Raw genomic sequence first — 21765 nt, 5'->3', positions numbered from 1 at the left:
CTTTGTAACCTGCCCCTGTGCTCGCCCACCCGCGCCAGAGGCCACAGAATACTTTAGCAGTGCCAGAAATGAGCTGCCATTTCCCTTGGGAGGGATGCGTTCCCTTCTGCCCTGTCATGGTAAGGGAAAAGGACAGCTCACAACCTACACAGGCTTTTCTACATCCATGACTTTGTCCAACTACCTCCAGATCTTAAAGAAACCAAGTTTTTACAAACAAAACATGTCTAAAGCAGCCAGGAAAGAGTGGAGAAAGGCAGCTGGATGGTGGGGGCTGCCCTTGTTCACTGCACTGAGATGCCATAAGCCAGGATGAGGAGCCTGGAAAGCTTGTGGGATTTAATAAGGAGATGGTTATTTTGTACCACCTTTAATGTTGTTGTGCTTTTGGTTAAAGAACACCCAGCAAACACGTGGTTCCCTGGGTTGCTAGCACAACAGGGATCGAAGCACCAAAGTTTGGTACCTGCCTGAGAGTCCAGATAAGCACTGTGAGCCTGAAATCTACTATCACGAGACCTTGGGACACAGGTATGGGAAAATGTCACCCTCTTGACATAAATCTGCTGTCAGTTTCTGGCTGATCTCTTTCTGTGAGATCTCCTTTTGACTTCGTTAACCCATTGCACCTCCAACAGGTGACAGTAGGACATCAGGTACAGCCCAACCCTAGAGGGCTTGCATGTACTGGGTTTCCAGGCAGTGGGGAGCTGGCTGGAGATGGGTAAGAGCAAAAACAGCTGGGCTGGCAATTCCTGAAACGTTGCAGGTGCCCAGTGACTGCAGCAGGGTCATTTAGAGATCTTGTTTCAACAGGGGAAGGAGACAACAGGTTTTGACCACAAAGAGTTTTATTTATTTATTTATTGTTAATGGCTGCTTCACCCTGTTCACCTGCAGTCTATTGTGGTACAGACACACTGCCCTTGTGCAAAGGGAAGTGTGAGTAAGCTGACGATAAAACTATTACTAGGAATAAAAAGGGGAGAATGAGTGGCCCTTGCTGCAAGAATTGCACTAAAGTTGAGCTGGAGTTGTTTTGGGTACGACTTACATGACTACAACAGGCATGACTCTGATATGTCTCTGTTATTACAGCCAAGACCAGAGGCCTTGGAAGAACTGTGGGCAGAATGGGTCTGCTAAGCCAGCCAAAGCCCTGGGGCCTGCTAGGGCTGAGCTCATTTTCGTTAGAAGTTGCTCTCTGAAAAATTTAACAGTTGCCCTTCTCTGACCCATCCTTGGGAACAGCCTGCTGTTTTCATTGGCAGAGCGATTGACCATTCCGCTTTTTTTTTTTTTTTTTTTTTTTTTTTCCTAGCTGAACTGGAACATTTGTGCAGCAGATCTGCAGCCAAGGGGTCCAGGAGGCTGGCTCTCTGTCTGAACTGCATAGCTGCAGTTAGGGTAGCATTCATCTTGCTCCACAAGGACCTGCACTTTCTGTTTCAATGATTATTACTTTTCTAGTAACACATGGGCCATGTTACACAGGTGGCAAACTCATTCCACCTGGTAGAGTTGGAACATGCACCTGGTTCAGGATTCTCCCATAGCAATAGCAGGAACATGGTGGTTTTATCCTCTTGTAGGATAAAAACCAAACAGTTTCTAAATGGAGGTTTCATCTTTAACTGAATTTTGTATTGCTTAATCTAAGAAAAGATATTACCTCTGTCTACTGATTTCTTCTCAGTTCTAACCCAGTGCTGTTACCTTGCATTCAGTTTTTGTGAGGGTCATGATGTTCTTCAGGACTTCTCATTTAGTCACTTGCGGTTCAGAGAAGACCACGTCTCAAAATTAGACATATTTTGGGGTCACTTGCTAATTTGGCATCTGACCAAGTGTGTTTCAAGCTGTTCTGCTAATGCTCAAATATACATATATACGTATTTGCCTTCATCATTCTGGCCCTAATCCAGTGCTCCAGGTGACATGGTTTTCCAGGAGAGGGAAAAAGGTTCTGTGAGACCTCACCGAGTTGGAGACCTTTATGTTTTTGTGTATGTATCTACCCTTTATAACGGGCTGCAGCATAGAGACTTCCTCATCCTGAAGCTTCCTCTACATGCTAGGTCTCCGTGCTGAGATAAGATGTTAGCCCACGTCCTGGGAGCAATACAGCGACGTGGATATCATGCTTTGCTTGCAAATGTAGTTCCAAAGTTTCAGCAGGTCTGTCTAATTCTGGAGCAACATCACACTGATGAGGCCATTTTGTTATATGCTTTTGGAGTGAGGCTGATCAGTGCCTGCTCAAGGGCTGTGCTCATTTGCACAAGGCCATTATGTCCTTTGTGTGATGCCCTGTAGTTATGCCTGTGTGTGTATATCGCTGTGTGTTCTTCCTCCTTAAAACCCACTTCCCAGTTTCAGCTGACTGGCTCCTGAGTCTCTTGACTATCACTAATGCTTTCTGTAGGCTATCTGTATGTTGCTTCTGGGTTTGGTACTTTTTTGGGGGTTGCATCTTGTGCGTGTCTGTGTATTTTGATTATCTGCATGAAATCCCTCCTCTCTCCTTCTGCCTCTGGTATATGTGGAACTGACAGCTCCGGGGAGGTAAATGAATGCCACTGCATTTCACAGAAAGAATTATTTCATGCAATTACCCTAAAAGTGTATGAGAGAACAGAGTGAAAGGAATGAGAGAGGGAAAGAAAGAGAGCATGAGAGAGAATAATCACAACACTTCGACAGGTTTACCCTATTGTGTTTGAAAATCTATCACTCTGGCAAGTCCCTTTGTGAAAGGTGTAGACAGATAACTTGACACTTGCTCTTCAAGGTCCTTTAGAGTGAAGAGGGTGATCAGTGGAAGGATCAGTCCTTCAGTGCAGTCTGAAGAAATGTAGGAGTCGGGATGTATGGAAAGGCTGGGAGAAAGTTGTTTTGTATTTGAAAAAGGAGGGAGATCAGAGCTTGTGAGAGGGGAACTGGCAGCCCCTGGACATGGGGGACCACATCCACATAGTGACAATGTTTCACTCGAGTCCTCTTCCTGATATTTCTTAAGGACTAGCTCTCATCATCACTAACGCTCTCTCATTCACCCTTCAGTGGTGCCTGGGCAGAGGGACTGGGTGGACTTCAGGCTACTGGACTATGGACTTGTGGGTCTTTCTATATAAATTGTAATGCTTTTGGTTTGCGAAGGGGTGTGCTAACAAAAGGCTGTGTTTCCTTCTCCCTCCTTCATCTCCAAAGTACCTTGGAAGGCTGGAAAAGGAGCCTTGTGTAGCTTCATTAGTCGTGTCTGAGAGAAGATTCAGGAGCAGCACTTTCTGTCCCTAACTCTGCTGCTGTCTCACCTCTCAGCTTTGTCACCCTTTTGATCCCCTCTTCATGTCTTCCCAGAGGCCTCAAGCACCTGTGTTCAATAAAACATAAAACACTGAGATCCTCAGGTGGATTTCGCTGGCCAGCATGTATGGTTATTATAACTCAGTGTCGCCTGGTGCTTTCCCAGAGGTAGGCCAGTTACCTGGGCATCTGCCATACTGGGCAAGGAGAGGAGCGATGGGCTAAGGGATGCTGGGCCAGGTCACTTCTGCAACCTGCACCTGCTGCTCTTGTGGCAAAGCCAACACATTAGTCATAGCTATTTGCACCTTGAGGTTATTTAGGGAGCATGCTGCTGGGTTAGAAAAGCTGAGGTCTAGCATATGTCCTAAAATTAGGATTTTTCTCTTTTGGTTGCTGTCAGAAAGGAGTGATTCACAGCTATGGGAGAAGCCTTCCCACCTAGCTGAAAACGTTACAGCTTTAAGTAGTTTGCCTCTACGCAAGGTAAAACAGCTTAACATGAGCCTCCTCCAGGGACCTCATCCTGCACTGGGAGAACACCTACAGCAGAGCTTTACAGAGCAGCAGTGAGGTTCAGCACCATGCTGACTGTGTGAACAACCCTACCCCGTATCTCAAGCCAGGATTTTGGATTGTTTTAAACTCTTTCTCTCTTCTTCTGCAGGATGGTGGAGTACTCCCTGGATCTCCAAAACATTAACTTGTCTGCAATCCGTACCGTCCGCGTCCTGAGACCCCTGAAAGCTATCAACCGTGTGCCTAGTAAGTCGTGCTTGCCTCTCATACCTGGCCAGCTTGGGCTATACATGGTGAACACACGATCAGTAAGGCTGCGTGCAGTGTTTTTTCTCTGGGCTGGCTTCAGATGCTAAATGAGTGGAGGCTGCCACATGGTGTGTGCAGGCTTTTTTCCCCATTGTGGAGGAACTCTGGTTCTTCCCTCATTCTGCCTCCCTTTTTTTGTTTGTTTCTCAAGTCAGCATTGCTCTCCCTGCAAGCCCGGTATGGGAGTTAGCAGGCATTGCCATTGTTATTTAACCACAGGAGGTACCGACAGAGGTGGCTCAGGCTTTGGTTGTGTCTGAGTGGATGGAGGTGAGCCGGCTGGCGGGTTGCATACCGTTGGGGTGCAGGGGTTGCAGAAGCTCTGAACTCAGCTAGTTGTCTCACTCCGATGTTTCTGGCTCTTTCCTGCTCAAAGGCAGCAGCTGCCACGTACAGCCCCATGAGACTTTCAGTGTTTCTTCCATACATTTTTCTGTCTCAGAATAGCAGGAAGTCTCTCTGCTCTTCCCCATAATCTCCTTAATCAGGCTGTCTGCAGTGGCTAAGACCTTGCCAGAGCTCTCTTAATCCTTATCTTGAGCTCAGATTCTCCCTTTTCTTTCCCAGATCTGAGGAAGTTTGCACAGCTGTCTTCCTCCTCCCTCCCTATATGCTTTTGCTTTGTGCCAAAGTCACTTTCAGGATGACACCTATTTGGAGACAGATATCGGGATCTGTGGCTCCATGCAGAGTCCTTCTAGAAAGTGGTCCTGTCCCTCTTGCTGGGTGTGTTTTTTTCTCTTGCCAGTAGCCAGGGACAGAGAGGGCCACAAGGTGTGACCGAGGAGTTGAGGCTGATTTCAGCGTGCCCAGAGTGGCAGGAAGGGGCTGGGGAGAGAAGCAGCTGTTTTGGGCACTGACCATACACATAGCATTTAACGTGTCTATCGTGGGGGAGCCAAAGATGAGAACATCTCTGCTGGAAGCTGATACTGAGGCAAGGGGGATGCCCTGGAGGTCATGCACGGCTTGTTCAGCCCTCTGGGATGTATGGCCAACCATGGCAGGGCAGCTCCCTTTCCCCCCTGCTTCCTAGCAGTCCTGTAAGTCTGCGCTCAGAGACCACTTTGAGGCTGATCCCTATTATCAGTGCAGACTTAACCTTTACGATGAGCGGGAACATCTTGAACGATACCCAATTGACTCCTGTAGATGCCTGCCAAAGGCATGCTAATTGCCAGGCCCTGGTGTTCAGGAGCAAAACCTGACTAACAAAAAGCTGAGGGCTTGTTTTATTTTTATTTATAGCCTGCAACAAGCTGGAGTTGGCCCCCCATTTGCAGGAGTTATGCTGGGGGACGAGTGGTGTAGGACAGACCAGCACTGGCCCATCAGAGACCCTCTCTGTAGATGTAGAGGCCCTAGGGAGGCTTTCAATCATCTTGGCTGACCTCCGCAGAGCACAAGCCATTGAATTTCCCCTGAGCGTCCTGACCGTGACGCTGTCTGTCTGCTCCTTTTATCAGTATAAAACTCCACCTGTATGAAATTGATGCTGTTTTAATTTCCACTCTGTGGTTAAACCTTTATGTATCTTCCTCGCTACATAAATCTGTGGTTATATAGAGAGAACTTTTTGGAAGAAAGACATCCTGTTATTAATTAAAAAAAAAAAAAAAAAAAGAGAGAGAGAGAAAAAAAAAAAGAAAAAATGAAATCTGTGTCCCTGGGAGAGGAAGCACTGACTTGTGGGTTGAAAACTGGCAAAGAGGCTGTAAACAAAGTCTTATGATAAATGGGAATGTGCTGCGTTGGAAGAAGGTGCCCAGTGGGGTACAGCAAACATAATTAATAGGACCTTTGGCCACAAATCTTTTTTTAATGTCTTTTTAAAGTTCTTCATTACTGATCTGAAGAAAGAGCAAAGTCTATTATTGAGACGTGATGATGTTACCAAACTGGAGGAGCTGCAGGTGCTAGCAAACGAAGAGGGAAATAACCAGAGGCAGAGGATGATTGAGACCCTGATGGAAGTGCCAGAGATGTCTGAGGAGAAGCAGGGTGTTAATCCCAAATACAGATATGCAGCCATGGTCAGAAGGCCACGATGGGACAGCATGGCCCAGTGCTCACCAGCAGCCAATCTCAAAGGCTTCCATGTGAGCACCTGGATAGGGACTGGTGTTTACAGAGCCTGATGATGTGGACTGGATAATTAGGAGGGAGCCAATATAGAATGACTCTAAGGAAATTCTAGCAGTGTGGAAGAGGAAAAAGCATCACCTGCTTGATAAATCAGATATACTTATTTTATATTCTTGGCAGGAAGACAAGGCTGAAGTTTAAATGCCCAGATTGGATACGTCTAAATTCTTCTTGCCTGTGTTCATTCTTAACTTGTTACTGAAAGCTCTTCCCTACAGTGAGACTTGTGAGGAGCACAAGGAGCTGACAAATGGATGTGCTGTAATCATTACATACAGCATAAAGGATGCATAGTCTCTACTACTTGAATCATGACCGAAGAAGAAAAGGACAGCTAGTGTAAACAAAAGGCGGCAGATATAATGTCCATTAAGGTATCATAATGTCCATTAAGGCAAACGTCCGTTAAATAAGAGGTTCTCCACACATTTCATAATTAGACCTTGAAACTCACTGCCAGGGGCAGTCCTTCCAGCTCTAGATCAAGGGGCACCGTGGGCCTATTGCAGTGAGTAAACGGGGATTGTCCAAGGAATGAGAGCTTATGTAAGACACTTGTGGATTTCAAACTTGCCCATTTCAGGGTTAGATCTGATCTTTAGCTACCAGTTATCAGCAATTAATTGCATTTCTTGCAATTCTCAGCAGGATGTGCTACTGACCATTTTGGACTACACTTGTGGATGGAGTAGTTTGTGGATCTGACTTGGCTGATCATTCCTACATTCACCTGTAATTATTAAAGAGTACTAGAGAAAATGTGAGGTGCCCTATTTTTGTAATACGTATCATACCTTCATTAGCATTCCTGCTTATCTCTTGCTTTCCCGACTACAGCCCCAGGAGTGCTGCTTTTTGGGGTTTTGTCTGAAAATGCATGAAACAAAACATTACAGATTGCTTCTGGTCCTGTTACCTTCTGATTCAATTCTGGAGCAGCAAGCTGGTGTGACAAGCCACCGAACAAGTGTAAAGAGGCAAAATACCCTTTGGGTGTGTGTCAGAGTCAGTTGCTTTCTGCTCTGAGCACGCCTGTGTCCTGGGCTTGGGGTGAAATTCCACCTCCATTTGTTGTTATTGTCCTCTTGCAATTGTGTGGTAGGTTGCTAGGTGAGATGTCGCTGTTACTGCTAGCTCTTTCATCCCTTCTTCCCACAGCACGGCACAAGGTTTGGGAGTGGGGTGGTGGTGGCTGGTTTTGCTTTATTTCTGCCTGCTTTTGAGCAGGGAGTCTGTAGTCATTTCTGATCATCTGAATTTCTTTCACTTCTGTTATTATGTTTTTCAACATTGAAGCAGAAGATGTTTCTTCAGTTTACTCTTCTTGTAGTGTTGGTCTTATGCAAAGAAGAGTCTTTGCATTGTGTTTGATGCCTTCCCGTTTCCACTTACAATTTAGTAACTGATTCATCATTTGGAAGCAGATTACTTCAGCTGAGCACCCTGTACGGAAGTGAAGGAGTCTGTTGCAGAGTGTTGCATAGCAACTTTATTGAATAGAAACCGTATACATGTGCTAATACTCGGTGTGTGAGAGCAGTAATACTTATGTGGAGGTACAGGCATCAGAAATATAATGTTATATTCTTATTTCTAGCTGTGCAGGAAACAGAATTTCAGATTTGTGGGAAGTTATGCTTTATATATATATATATTCTTCTCAGAACAAGAATAAGCATTTCCCATGCATTTTAATATGGTTTTATTCTGCCTAATTTTAGGTAGCTTGTTTGACTTTTCGATCTCTTCCTGTATTTAGTCATGATAAAGAAGCTTCAAAACAAAAGAATTTCAACTATGTAATTCTAAAAATACTGAGAATATTTCAACTTTATCAAAACGCTTTCCCTCTTCACCCTCCTTATCTTTTTGCTAGATGAAGTATCAGTAGCTATCACAACATCCATCTCAAAGTGTTTCCATTTCAGTGAAAAGGCACTTTTACTGGCAAAACTGCTGTGTAGGAAAATCTTGGTCTAGCCCCATTTTTCTTTATTGTTATTATTATAGTAGCTCCATGGGTCCAAATAGATGAGATTTTGCTACTTTTCTTCTACAGATCTCAGAAATACAAATGAGGGCTTGTTAGTTTAATCTTCCTCATGCTTCAGACTGGGTGAGTGAGACCCAGTGAGTGTCACCAGCAATATCAGGAATCCAGCTGACGTCTCCTAATTTTTAGCCCTCTGTTCATCCCACTACACCAAAGCTGCAATACAAAAATAGCCTGAAGCAGCTGAACCCTGGAATGGGAAAAGCAGGTGTTTTGCATTTATATGCCTTAAATCTGTATTCCACTCTGAGCTACCTGTGTTCGGTGCCGTGACAGTGCCTAAGACGGAGCGATCTGGCTACGAACCCCACACCTGGCACGGGAAAAGTGATGACATTTACTTCTCTAAATGTGTTTTTGAAGAACTAATTTCACTGATGAGCATGTGTGAAATTAGTTTCTGACTAAGATATATTAGGCTGTAAAACAGTCTCATTTACAGCTACATCAGACAAAAAGGCAAGAGCATTTGACAGGCAGAGTCCTGTCCGAGAACTTGGAAATGCAAAGGGGTATGAGAATCCTCTTCTAAAACCCCACCTGTGCAGGGTCTTTGCTTCAGATGCCTCAGTATTTTTGAAGGAAGACTGACGTACTTGTTCTCTTCCAACAGTGATTGCCTTTCAGAAATGTATGTTTTCATTTGACCATTATGGATTTATTTTTTCTTCAAGGCTTTATTTGTGCAGAGGTAACTGAAACTCAGATGTTATGTGTTTCCCAAGCATTTAAACTTAGCCTGATTTCACTTCATATAAGATGCTCAGTTAACATCTATTATCACATCTTAGTGACACTGAAACTGTACTTAAACCACACAAATTAATCCAGGCACATGCTCAACCCTGAGCAGGGTTAGCCTAGGGACAAGAGCGTATTCTTTCACAGCATCCATACATCTGAGTTAAGAGGCCAAAGAGCCCTCTTCATGCCCAAGTCAGTCCATGTGTGACTTAAATGAATCCGAAGACAAGGCTGCCAGCTGTAGGCGATGCTGGCAGGGTCGAGTTCAGCCGATATCCTCCCTTCCCAACCCAATCTCCTAGCCAAGTGAAGCGAAGCACTGAACAGAGCAATGATAATTGTGCCTGGAGCAGGCCAACAGAGGATGCCTTTCCTTGGAGATGGGTCAGATCAGTGATGGAAAAATAACTCAGAGCCCCATTTCCCCCTTATGCACTGCTCCTTGAGCAGCACAGCTCTTTATCAAGTCAATTGAGCCCTAAATCAGATGGGCACGTTCAGGAGGCAGGAAAACTGCACGGGATGGAGCAGAGCAGTGTGAGGACCAACAGAGCAGGGAAGGAGCTAGGGCTGTGGAGGCGTGCACGAGAGGCAAGTGGCAGGGTTTTGGGGGGCACGGCTTGCAAAGGCTTTCCCACCTTAGTGGTGTGGCGCACCTCTGCATGTAGGGTGGCACCGAGAAATTGAGGATGGGGAAGGGGAGGAATCAAAACGGAAAGAAGTGCAAGCACCAATATAAAGTCTGTCAAGTCACAGACAAATATACTGGATGGGCTTGCAAATCGGTGCTTCTATAGGGCCTTTTAAACCAACTGAATAGACTGTGACAGATCCACCTCTTGTAATACCAGAGGAAGTCTTCAGTCCCTGAAAACAGGCTCCGATTTTATCTACTTGTTGTCCAACCTTAGCACTGTTTTTCATGTGTATTCTGCAGTGTGCAGCACACTGCCACATGTTTAAATGGGTAATCAAGTTAAAACTGGGAAAAAGCAAAAAGAAAATTATATCCCTTTGTTAGTGCAGTGTCATGGCAGAGACCTGGGGAACACTGAAGTGCAGGAAATGTACAGCTGGTAATGTCTTGTTTTGTACCACACATTGTTCTTTTTTTTTTTTTTTTTCTTTGTGGTCACAGATCATGGGAGAAAGCAATTTTTCCCTCTCTGAACTAGTCTGCTCAGTTTCACTATTATTACAAACAAGTATTCAAAAGTCTTAAATTGTGTCCTTTTAAGTCATCAGCTGGGTTTGATATCAAGATATCTGAATAAAAGTAAAAGGAAAAAGAATCACAGATTACTATTATTTTTTCTTGTAGCTTTCAGACCTTTAGACCTGTGATTCAGGTCCCGTGTTCCTCTTTCTCCCCATAGTAGTGAGGAATAGAAATTTTCCTGCTTTTTTTTTTTTCTTAATGTGACCTGAGATTGTCAAACCATAGCAAGATTTCACATCTGAAAGTTAATGCCACACATCCCAAGACTTCTGATAAAAATCACAAGAGCTAGCGATAGCGCTTTGGAGTTTGTGTTACTGGAAGTAAAGCAAGTTTGGGAAAACCAAGCACACACACACAAAAAGAAAACAACAACAACAAACCACCAGTCATAAAGAGCCCATTGCTGGAATCTTTATTCCTTCCTTCTCCTCCAGGGGAACCTGCACAGCCAGAATTTAAAAAATGCGCAGAACCTTGCAGCTCCCATTGTGCCAATTCTGCTGCCTTTTCAAACAAGCTCAGCCTTCAGTGTACACGGCGCTCTCGAAAGCCCAGCCACGTAGTTTGCTGCCTAAATGGGAGCTGAGCTGTTTTGCAGAATCTGTCCCATGGGACCTATCAAGCGATGGATACCATGGAAATGTGAGCAATAATGACAATGTATTATCGGGTAAAAGATAATGTCACATACACTAATGCAAATTGCACTCTGTGTGTGTGGGCAGGGCAATTTACAACCACAAGCCTAAGTTTCTTGATCTTTGTGTATTTAGGGCCTGATTCTTCCCTTCGCACACGTTTCACCTAATGTCACATCACTGCCTGCAGTAGAAAGAAACATGATTCATGCTGGTGACAGCAAGAGGAAATTAGCTCTGTTAAACCTTAACCAGAAGTTGCATTAACATTACTTTACATAATATTTTTGCATTTTTCTGCCCTACTTTGCAGTGCTAGGTATATGTGAAGAACTTCAGGGTGTTTACAGAATCGATGCAAGTGGCTTGCAGCCACGCCACTGGAGTTACCTATTGTCCCCAGTGTTATGTGACCCCTGCAGCTCAGAAAGAAGAGCTGATGCTGTACATTTCTAATGGAGTTTTCACTGAAAATGGATGCAGTCATCATTGCAGTGATAACTGGAAAAAGAGATGATCAGTGAATGAACAACAGCAGCAGGTGGTAGTAGGTGTTGCTTATTAGAAGTGCAGTATTAGAAAAAGAAACAGAATGGCAGTGATACCCCAAAGAGCCACCTCTCTAAGAAATAATCCAGTACCTGGTGTTGCTCTCCAAGACAAGGGTGCTTAGCAGCCCAAAGCTTGCAAGGGTTAATGGGATGAGAGAGCAAGAAGGGGACTCCTCACCGAGACCTTTGCCAGTGTCTCTGTTTCTGCTCATGTCACCAGTTATGTGGCTACCAATGACGTTATGGTGGCACCTAGTGCACCTGAGTGCCAGTGGTGGAAGGGCTTTGTGCTGAACTCGCTGCTATCTGTGGGACTTAGCTGGGCTCAGAGCATCCCTGGCAGGATGCACAGAGCACCTCTGATGAGGCGCAGCCCACTGCAGAGCTGAGGTGTCTTCATCTCATCCTTGGACAAAGCTGAGAAATACAAGAGCTTGGGATTGAGCCAGTGCCGCAGGGGTTGTTCAGACCACCTGCCCTCTGTGAAAGACTTGGAAGGTGTAAATCATGCCTTAAAGACATCGTTCGTTTTTGGCATTACTTATGATCTGGTGAGAAGTTAATTTTCCCTGACCTTGCTGCGTACTTCTCTTAGCATTTTCCTACTTTTTTTTTTCTTTTCTTTTTTTATTCTTTTCCTTTTGACAACTTGATATCCCCTAAAAAAATAAAAATGCCTTATAATGAGATCTTCACTACCCTGTGTTTGAAGCTGGGCCTGTTCCTCTGTGAGGTTTGCTGCAGGTCTCCAGCAAGGAAATGTGGCATTTGCTACTTGTGCTGTGAGCCAGGCCATGGCTCTATGGGACTTGTGTCAATAACCGTGCTAAAGGGAATTAACATTTTCAAGGCTGCGGACACTTCTGCGTGTTAAGTCTCACTAGGAGGGGCCTGTTTCCCTGATGTGCCTACGGTATTTGATGGGTAGGTAGGAAGGAAGGCTTTGAGGTGTTCAGAATATTGAGATTCAGCCCTAGTCCTAGCACCTGAGCCCTCTTCAGCAGTGCTCCGAGCATCCTAGCTATGCGTTTGTTTTCTCATATTCCCCCCCAAGGGAAACAGAAAGAAAAAAAAAAAAAAAAAAAAGGTGTGGGGGGGGATGTTTTGGAGAGGGTTTTCTTGGATTTTTTTGTGCTCTCATTTTTGTGGTTGTTTTAGCTCTGTGTGTTGGGGGATATGTTGTGTATTTTTTTTTTTTTTTCCTTTTCTTCTTTCTTTTCTTTTTGATGCCCACATTGCCATGACCTGATCCACCCATGGTAAGCATCGTACTCTCAGAATGAAAGGCGCTGAGGTCTGTGCTGGTTCTTGGCTCCCAAGGGAACTGCCCCAGAGCTAGCTTCAGAGTGCTCTTTCACTTACATCTCTGCACTTTAGAACTGTTCTGCAGAGCTCCCTTGTCCCAGCAGGGTGAAGTTCTGACCACCAATTCTTTCATGGAGCTTTAGTCTCTATTTTGGCTACCTCAGGCTTAAGCTGAGGAGTGCCTTAAAGGTAAGGAGTGAGGACACTTAATGCTTGAACTTGATTCAGTATCCTAAGGGAAGTCCGTGCGCAGAGGCAAGTCTTGATGTGCCCATGCTGCTGAGAAAATGAACAGCAGCTTTTTGTACTATTGGAAGCTTTGTAAGTGCTGGAAATGTCATTCTTTGATATTTTCTGCATCTGTGGTCAAGCTGAGTAACAAAGATTTGGATAATTGAAGCTTAGGTCATCAACAGGCTGAGTGGGATGAGGTCTCTGGGCCAGCCAGAAGTGCTAGGCAGCTTTGCTTTCAGCGAGGCAGGAGCAGGGTGTTGGTGAGGGACCCAGTGCCTCTCCTAAACCATGGATCCTGCTGACCACCTGCAAGTGCAAAACCCCCAGCCCAAACGTATGCTAAAACACACCACAAACCTGACAGAGAGATAATTGAAATGCTGTATTTATTTTTTCTAAATGCAACCAATGCTGGCCACAAGAAAAAAAAGGTGCAGCTCTCTCTGTGTGCTCCCTGCACAACCATCCATCTCTTGGAGTGGTTCCTCAGCACTGAAAATTCCCCTGAAGGAGCGTGCACAGGAAAATGCTGCCAACCTGGTGCTAGCTGGGTGGACTGCCATGCGTCCTGGGGCAGGGGAGGAAGGAAAGAAGGCACGCTTGGGCAAGCTGCCTGGCTGAGGGATGGAGAGAGGTTTCAGGCTCCGTGCTCTGCAAAATGTCCTGCCAGATACAGTCACGAACGCTGATGGGGAAGAGATTCGCTTTTGTTCCAGTTCAAATGACAATTGGAGGCTTGGCCCATGATACAATTGGGATGGGTGCTGAGGATTATGCTGTCGTCCATCTGGTTTACTCCAAGCAAAGGAAGGATTGTCTAAACCTGTTTGGGAAGGACTCAGAAAACTCAGAGATGGGTGAGATAAAAGAAACCAAAAAGAATACCGTTTCTCCCCACATCCTGAGCTGATCCCCCAGTCAGATTACGAGGTCGGTAGTGCTAGGGAACAAATTTGTTCCTCACTCCTGTGAAGAGGCAGGAGGAGAGAAAAAGCAACAAAAAAAAGCAAAGGAACAGAGAGGTGCCATGGGAGCAGGGGGAGGTGGTGGTGAGCAGCCAGGCACACCTGCCAGGACTTTGCCTCCTTCCTAGCCCTGCTCAGGCATGTGCTGGGCGAGTCTGCTTGGGGAGGCTTCAGCTGTGATGGCCGAGCTAATCGGGGCTGACAGCAAGTGTCCAGGGGGAGCTATGGTCACTGTAACATCTGCAGAGTGTGTCAGGAAGGGCCTCTGGATGCCGGCACTCCTCTGCCTCCCACTACGTCTCACCCCTGCAGCCGATGTCCTCTGCTGTGTTGGAGCCATGAACACATCCCTGCCGTGCCCGTAGCCTTGCTACAAGGAGTGGTCTGCTGGTGAGGTCCCATCATACACCCTTCCCCATCCCTTACCCCTGTCTGCAGGCACAGGGCATCAGGGAAGCATTATCTGAGGCTCATTTTCGGACGCTTGGCTGCGAGGATCTTCCTTGGATGCCCACAGCAGATGTCATTTTATTTTCTCCTTTCCCCTGGCCTCCTCATGAGGGTGAGCAGGGAGGAGAAAAGGTCTTTCAGAGCCCACACCTGGCACTCATGAATATTTCATGTTTCTAGCTTTTCTTCCCCTTGAAGAGCAAAACCTTTTCATATTTGATGCCCTGGGAGCCTGTTTGGTTGCTGAATGTTGCTTCATCAATGCTTTCCCTCCCTGCTTTTCCTCTGGACTACGTGGTCCCTCTTCCTTTCTCTTTTCAGTGAACATCTCTCTTTTTTTTTTTTTTTTTTTTTGCAAAGGCTGCTTCAGAAAAGGTCATTGTCCCTTTCATATTCCTTCCTTGCTGTGAGCCAGCGTGGCTTCTGCTCTGCCAATGGTAAAGGACACACGGGGACTGGGGAAGGGCAGCGGTGGGGAGAGGGGGAGGCAGGCTGGGACAGGTGTGCACGGATGCTATGGAGCAGGGGAAAGGCGGAGATGAGATCTCTGTAGTCACAGCAAGAGAGAAATGAAGGGGGAGAGAGGCAGCAGCAGGGCTTTGCTGAAGAAGCAGCTTTCCAGCACCTTCTAGAAGCCGTTGTGCAGGACACACTGGTGTCACCATGGATGGGGGCTGTCCAGCAAAGGCCCCTTGGAAAAGAGAGGTGTCACAGCTCTCCAGGGCAGGCTGCTGCCCAGATTGCACTGACAAGCATGCTGCTACCCCTGCTTTGCCTTCTGGCCATTTCCATTGCTTTTTTGGTTGCTTTGGAGACTTCAGTCTCAGCCAGGGTCTAGAGTAAATCACCACGCTCCATCCTGAGGCTCTTCAGCCTTTCTCCTTCTTTCCCCCACACCTTTTGAGTGCTTGAAGAAACAGGGACCATTTGTAGGGACCCCTGGTCAGGCTCTGCAGACCCCTGCTCTGCAGGGGCTGTTTCCCTCCCGCCTGTGAAAGCGTTGAGATGCCTGGCAGTAAGCCTCTCTCCTTGGAGATCTGCAGCAGGTGCCTTATAGCACGGCTGCCAGACCAGTCTGCCCTTTCCCAGGGCCAAGGGACTGCAAAATGGGTTCCCAGAACAATTGCTTTGCAGTTTAGGGCAGGAAGCAATAGAGCCTTTATCCAAAGTGAGGCAGGTGTTCCACGGGAGAATTGTAATTGCTGTTTGGATGATGTAAGTTCAGTGTTCTTATTCACATCCCCAGTGGGCATCGATGGGCGGGGAAGGATGAGGGTTTTCAAATGGAGGATTTTTAAAAATCAAAATTGGGTTTAATTTGGACTTAGAAATGGAACCTACCAAAGCTGAAATTCTTTGTGATGTGGAACAGATGCCACGCTCTGGGGCCACCTGCCTGATGCTGGGGGCCAGGTACCTCAGCGTGCCTAGCATGAGGGCAATGGCTGTGATGCTGGAGCTGTGGACAATGCTGTGCTCTATCCTCCTCTGAGAGTCAGGAGGGGGAATGTAGGGGCAGGCAGGAGGCTTCCATGAGAAAGGCAGGCAAGTTCTGCAAGCCACTCGTCTTCTTGTGGGACAAAAACAAAATCAGTTTTTGCAAAATCAGCAAATTCTGGCCCAGCAAGCGTTTTGTCTGTGAAATCCCTTGTGGGACAAGTGCTCTGCATTTCAGCTGAAGGGCAGTCTAATTGTTCCCGCTGCTCTGAAATGCACCACCCCCTCCTGCAGCGTTGCTGGTATAGCAGCACCGGTGTCTATTCCTGTGTTACTTGGCTCTCCCTAACGTACTGACCAGGGCGGTTTATGGGCACCGGGGAGCTCGTGCTGTGTAGCAATGTTAATGCTGGGAACGCGCTGTGCTCCAGTGAGGGTGTGTGGCTTTATAGCCAAAGCGATGCACAGAGCGCTGCTGCAGAGCCTGGGAGGTCACGGAGACAGGCAGCGGGGCACCGTGCCTGTGCTGCTGGGCTTTGTACGGTGACAGATCAGAGAGCCGGCAGTGACTCATGGCGTGTCCGCGATCCCCAGCGAGCGGCTGGACTGCTGAGTTACTGATGTGCTGTCTAGAAAGTGCCTTAGCTGGTGGCTGGCGATACGGCGGGGCAGTCAGGCAAGCAGGGCTTTGCAGCTGCTCCACAGCCTGGCGTTAGTCATCCCCTGGAAGAGCTAACGCCGTCGTTCCTTCTCCTTTGTGATCCACCCTTAAGCGTCTCCTACCCACAAATACCACTCCTGCCTCTCCCACCCGTCCCCAAACATTCCCCCCTGAGCTAAACCAGGCCGATGTCCCACACCAAGCACCCTCCTCCCTCTCCCTTCAGTGCACGTGCCCCGCCAACACCACTTCCATTCCCTCTCCACGGCACGAGCAGCTGGGAACGGAGGCAGCCTAATGCACAGCATCATGTGGCTAATTACTTGACACTGGGCATACAAAGGGGATTAACTTGTGCCTCAGAGGGCTGTCAGTGAATCCTAATCTTATCTTCCCCTCTTCTTTCCCCTTCTCCTGCCATCTGAAGTAATGAACTGGTTATAAATACCTAATTAGCTAATTATTTGCTGGCCTACATGGAACATCTTCAGTGAAGGAACTCTCTGGGCCCCTCGGGGAGAGACCTCTGTGGTGGTGAGGAGAGATAACTGCGCAGGGTTAAAGGCGGTATGGTGATGCTCAGAAGGATTTCTAGGTTTTCGCCATCCCTGGAGAGCAGAGGAAAAGTCATTAGCTCTATGGAGAAACAAGTCTGTCCTTACCCCTGCTTGTGGCTGCGTGAGCAGAAGAGCTGGGAGAGAAATAAAACCAGAGGAATAAAACCAGAGAAATAATTCATTAGGTGATTTAACAAAAGGAAAAGTGGGGAGGATTTGGGAAACATTTGTGCTGGCCAGAGGTGCTGTGCCCACTACCTGTGTGCTCTGGCCCTGCTGGGGAAGGGTGACTAGCCAAGAGAGGGGAGTGTGGTCTCCAGGACCATCACTTGACGAGACAGCCACCGAGAAGACCAATTAATTCCAGTTGTTTGTGTGAGTTGGAGAGGTCCATCCCACGAGGCAGGCTGGCCTCGGACCGTCAGTGTGATTCTCCCAGGCTGCAGCGTGCAGTCATCAAACTGGGATGACTTTTGGTCCAAGCCATCTGAGGGATGGCGTTGCTGAGCTGCTGGGCACCTTTGGGATAGAGTTTTCACTCGGTTGCCTTTCTGCAGGAAGAGGGAGGGGGAAATATCAATCAGATGGCCGACGGTGCCGAAAGTCTTAGTCCTTTTTCTTCTCAGTGCTGCAGACAGAGGCCTAGGGTTAAGAGATCGTGGCATCACAGCAGCTCTGCTGGCTGCCTGTCAGTGGAGGTTAGGACAAGAAAAGGCAACAATCATAAATCTAGCCCAACTGGGGCAGTAATTAATTCTGCTTTTTATCTTTGTGGCTTTTTTTTCCCCGTCTCCTAATTTTTCCTTTCTTTTCCTTTCCTTTCCTCCTCCTTCCTGTCTTTTCTCTCTTTCTCTCCCTCCATCCACCCCACACTTGCTCCTTCTGCTCCTCTTCCTCCCCCGCAGGCATGCGCATCCTTGTGAATTTGCTCCTGGACACCTTGCCCATGCTGGGGAACGTCCTCCTCCTCTGCTTCTTTGTCTTCTTCATCTTCGGCATCATCGGGGTGCAGCTGTGGGCTGGGCTGCTCCGCAACCGCTGCTTCATGGAGGAGAACTTCACAATGTGAGTGCCTGGGAGGTGATGTCCCTTCTTTTCTTCCAAGGGTGGTTTTCTTTTCCCGTCCCTGCTCTCTCGTCTTCTGCTGCCTGGCTCGCTGCGTATTGCTTCCTCCAAACAGCTGTAGGGGAATATGGTGCGGAACGTTGGCCACATCTTGCAGTGACTGAACAGGGAGGGAGGGTAAAGGCAGGTGCAGATGGATTTCAGTCCATCTTCACAGTACACAGATGTCTGAGGTCATTGGGATTCAGCTAGGCACATGATAGCGTAGTGGCCTCCAGCTGTGCCCACAGATTCCGCTCCTCCTCCCAGAAACAGTTGAAACTCAGAAACATCAGCCATGTTGTCTTTCTCCCAGAACAATGAGTGCTTGAATGGAACAAGCAGATGTGTGAAAAAGTGGGCACAGTTCTGGCAAAGAGCCTGGAGCCACACTGGTGTTGGTTACAGGTGCCTGAGGTTCGTCCTGGAGGGGCCAGGGGAACCTGCAGGACACAGTTCTCTTCCTCCCTGGAAGCAGTGGGGTAGAAAAGCTCCTGCCCACAGCAAACTTTCCAATTACCCTCCCCATGAGCAAAGCACAGCTCCTCCTGTTGACTTTCTGGCTTTAACTGATCTCCAGCTTTAAAACGCCCTCTTAAAACCATATAGTAACTCCAGACCTTTGATCAGTTCAGACTGCTTTAAAAAAGCTAACGCCATAGATCAGTTTAAACTGATTAAACAGTTCTGAAGCTTTAGATCATTTCAAATTGGGGGAAAAAAAAAATAAGTGCAAAAATGCAATCTGCAGAACAGCAATGGGGTTGGAGAGCAGGAGCTACTTAAGGCAGCCATTTACAGAGTTTATATATTCCTTGGGGAGAAACGGATGTTTGGGATGATTGGCCTTTATGTAAATCACAGTAGTAGTACTTTAATGAGTGTAATTAAATCCAAGCAGAGTTGATGTAGCTGAGAAGTGAATTGGGGCCACAGCCTGTAAAGTGACAGATACTGGATAATCTTTGACTGACCATTATTAGAGAAACAAAGTCTGCAGGCACCTAGTTCATCAGTGACGTGGATGTGTAATGACAGAAGCTTGTGGCTGAGTCCCAGTTAGCTTAGAATCGGAGGCTTTTCCTCTTTCCTTTTTCATCAACACCTGTCCCCTTCCTCTGACACGTGGAGAAAGAGTCTGCATTCATGCAATGTGAAAGCTGTGTACTGTAGCACCGCAAGGAATGCAAGTGTGCCAGATAAAGTTTAAGGGAAAAATTTAAATTTCCACCTTTCATACCATTATCTCATCTCAAGCTAGGCAAGCATAGATGATTTTAATTATTCATGCATTTGGAAGGTGTCTGCGTTATTTGGGAAAAAGCACGTGAACTTGTCATGAAACATAATACCCATAATGCCAACTGTCAAAGAAGAGTCAAAATTAAGGTTAAGTCAACTTTAACTTTGCAGTTCTTGATTTTAAGGCTTAGCTGAGCAATCTTAATTATGCAGAAACTGGATTCTTTCTTTTTTTTTTTTTCTTTCTTTTTTTCTGGAAGTACAGAAGGTTCAGTGCCAAATGTTATAAAACATGTCCATCAACAGCTACATACATGAGCACATCACGTTAAAGCCTGATGATCTTCCCTAATATCATTGCATCTGATTTAGCTTTGATGCAAATGGGAGGAGTGATCAGAATGCAAACGCCTGCATTCCAGCTTCTATCCATCTTCTTGCAAGCAGAACGTGTAATTTAGGTTGGGGTGTTCTAATGGAGGACAAAGCTCTGAAAACTGGGGATAGACCCCTGGAAACTCCCTGTTTTCCAGGAGCCCTGTCCTTCCATACTTTCTCTTGAAGAAATAAACCTGGAAATCCTTTACTCAGTGCCATGCCTGTCGGAATGGCAGCTCCAGGCTCCACCAATATCACTGATGGGAAAACATCTGCTGCAGGAAGATTATGACTGTGTTTTTTATCCTTGCAGACAAGGTGACATTGTCCTGCCGCCTTATTACCAGCCTGAGGAAGATGATGAGATGCCCTTTATCTGCTCGCTGTCAGGAGACAATGGAATCATGGGCTGTCATGAGATCCCGCCCCTGAAGGAGCGGGGCCATGAGTGTTGTTTGGACAAGGACGATTATTATTACTACAACTCAGTCCGGCAAGAGTTCAACATCAGTGGCATGTGTGTCAACTGGAACCAGTACTACAACGTGTGCCGTACAGGAAACGCCAACCCGCACAAGGGTGCTATCAACTTTGACAATATTGGGTATGCCTGGATTGTGATATTTCAGGTAAAAACAAAGCTCAACTATTTTTTTCCATATCACTCTTTGTTCCCGTGATGTTTTCTGTGGGGTGTGATACAGCTGCAGAGAGAAAGGGGCATTGCAACTATTCTGGCAAGTGAGACCTATTGCTTACTGCGTAGAGTGTTCCTGAAGATGGGTAGGGATGTAGAGCTGTTCTAGGCACCCTTCAGGCTGACTTGTACCTGGTTTATTTTTATTTTTTTTCAGTCCAGATCATTATAGCAAAGGAATCTCTTATTTATTTATGTATTTATCTATTTATTAATTTCCAGCATATTTTGCAGATGGGAGCTAAAATCCTTGTCTTTTTTTCTTTTCCACTGGCTGAACGCAGTGTCCAGTCCAAGGGGCACAGAAACTTGCTGCAGGTTTTCCCCCGCTGTGATCCAGGGAAATGAACTATTTTAATGAAATATTCCTGCTGTGGGCTAGCATGATCTCACAGGCTTTGACAGTATGCCAGTGTCACCAAGCAGAACCATGCTGATTTCCTGGAATGGAAATTTGGCCTCCTTGAAAGGAATTTTTGTTTCTCACCTTCCTTGGTTTGCAACAGCCTTGCCAGTATTTGCCTGTGTACACTGATAAATGAATTCTGGAAGCCCAGTTCCCTCCTGATTCTCTTTTTGTTGCTTGTCTTTGCAGGTGATCACACTGGAAGGGTGGGTGGAGATCATGTACTACGTGATGGATGCCCATTCATTCTACAATTTTATCTACTTTATCTTGCTGATAATTGTAAGTATAAGACTCAATGAGTCTCAGCATTTCAAGCTAAGAGTCTACAAAAAGTCAGGAATTAGGTCAACACATATACTGGGTAGCAAACTACTATACCTGGGTTTTTTCTAGGTTTCTCAGGAATCCAGCTCAATGTTTTTCATTTTCAGCCAGTAGCAGGATCACACAGTTGTCAGTCAGGCTCTTCTCTTTCGCTCAAAGAATATGCTCAGGATTTATTCCTAGAAAATCAATACCCAATGTAGGATAATGTGTTCATCCAAACATCATCTTTCATAGTAAATTCCTCAAAACAGTCGGCCCAAAAGTACAGAAAACCATTTCTGCACTTTTTCTCCTACTTTGCCTTTTTGCGCGTTTGAAACTCTTGAATCATTCCTGTTTTATGGCTACTGACAGCACCTGGATTTCTCAGATTCAGGGTCTCAGATTCAGATTTTGTCAGATTCAGGGTCTGTCGTGCTGAATTACTTCCTCGCTGAGAACAAAAAGGAGCTGCTGCTCCCAAAGTGTCTTCAATCCAACATAAATTGGCTGTGTGAGATCACTTGTGGCTG

General features: G+C 46.3%; 1 protein-coding gene across 4 annotated transcripts in view; it reads left to right on the top strand.

Annotated features, from left to right (window-relative positions):
- Positions 1-21765, top strand: part of CACNA1I (calcium voltage-gated channel subunit alpha1 I) — a 157762-nt gene that overhangs the window by 87314 nt on the left and 48683 nt on the right. For all 4 annotated transcript variants that reach the window (XM_035346899.1, XM_035346886.1, XM_035346895.1 and 1 more), the window contains 4 exons: positions 3974-4071; positions 18002-18161; positions 20134-20449; positions 21113-21205. In XM_035346899.1, coding sequence (XP_035202790.1) covers positions 3974-4071; positions 18002-18161; positions 20134-20449; positions 21113-21205 — 667 coding nt within the window. The remainder of the gene's footprint in view (positions 1-3973; positions 4072-18001; positions 18162-20133; positions 20450-21112; positions 21206-21765) is intronic.

The sequence above is a fragment of the Oxyura jamaicensis genome, chromosome 1 (assembly GCF_011077185.1).
Source record: "Oxyura jamaicensis isolate SHBP4307 breed ruddy duck chromosome 1, BPBGC_Ojam_1.0, whole genome shotgun sequence".
Taxonomy (NCBI): Eukaryota; Metazoa; Chordata; class Aves; order Anseriformes; family Anatidae; genus Oxyura; species Oxyura jamaicensis.
The sequence above is the reverse complement of the archived record's forward strand: the minus strand, read 5'-3'. Positions and strand labels throughout refer to the sequence as shown.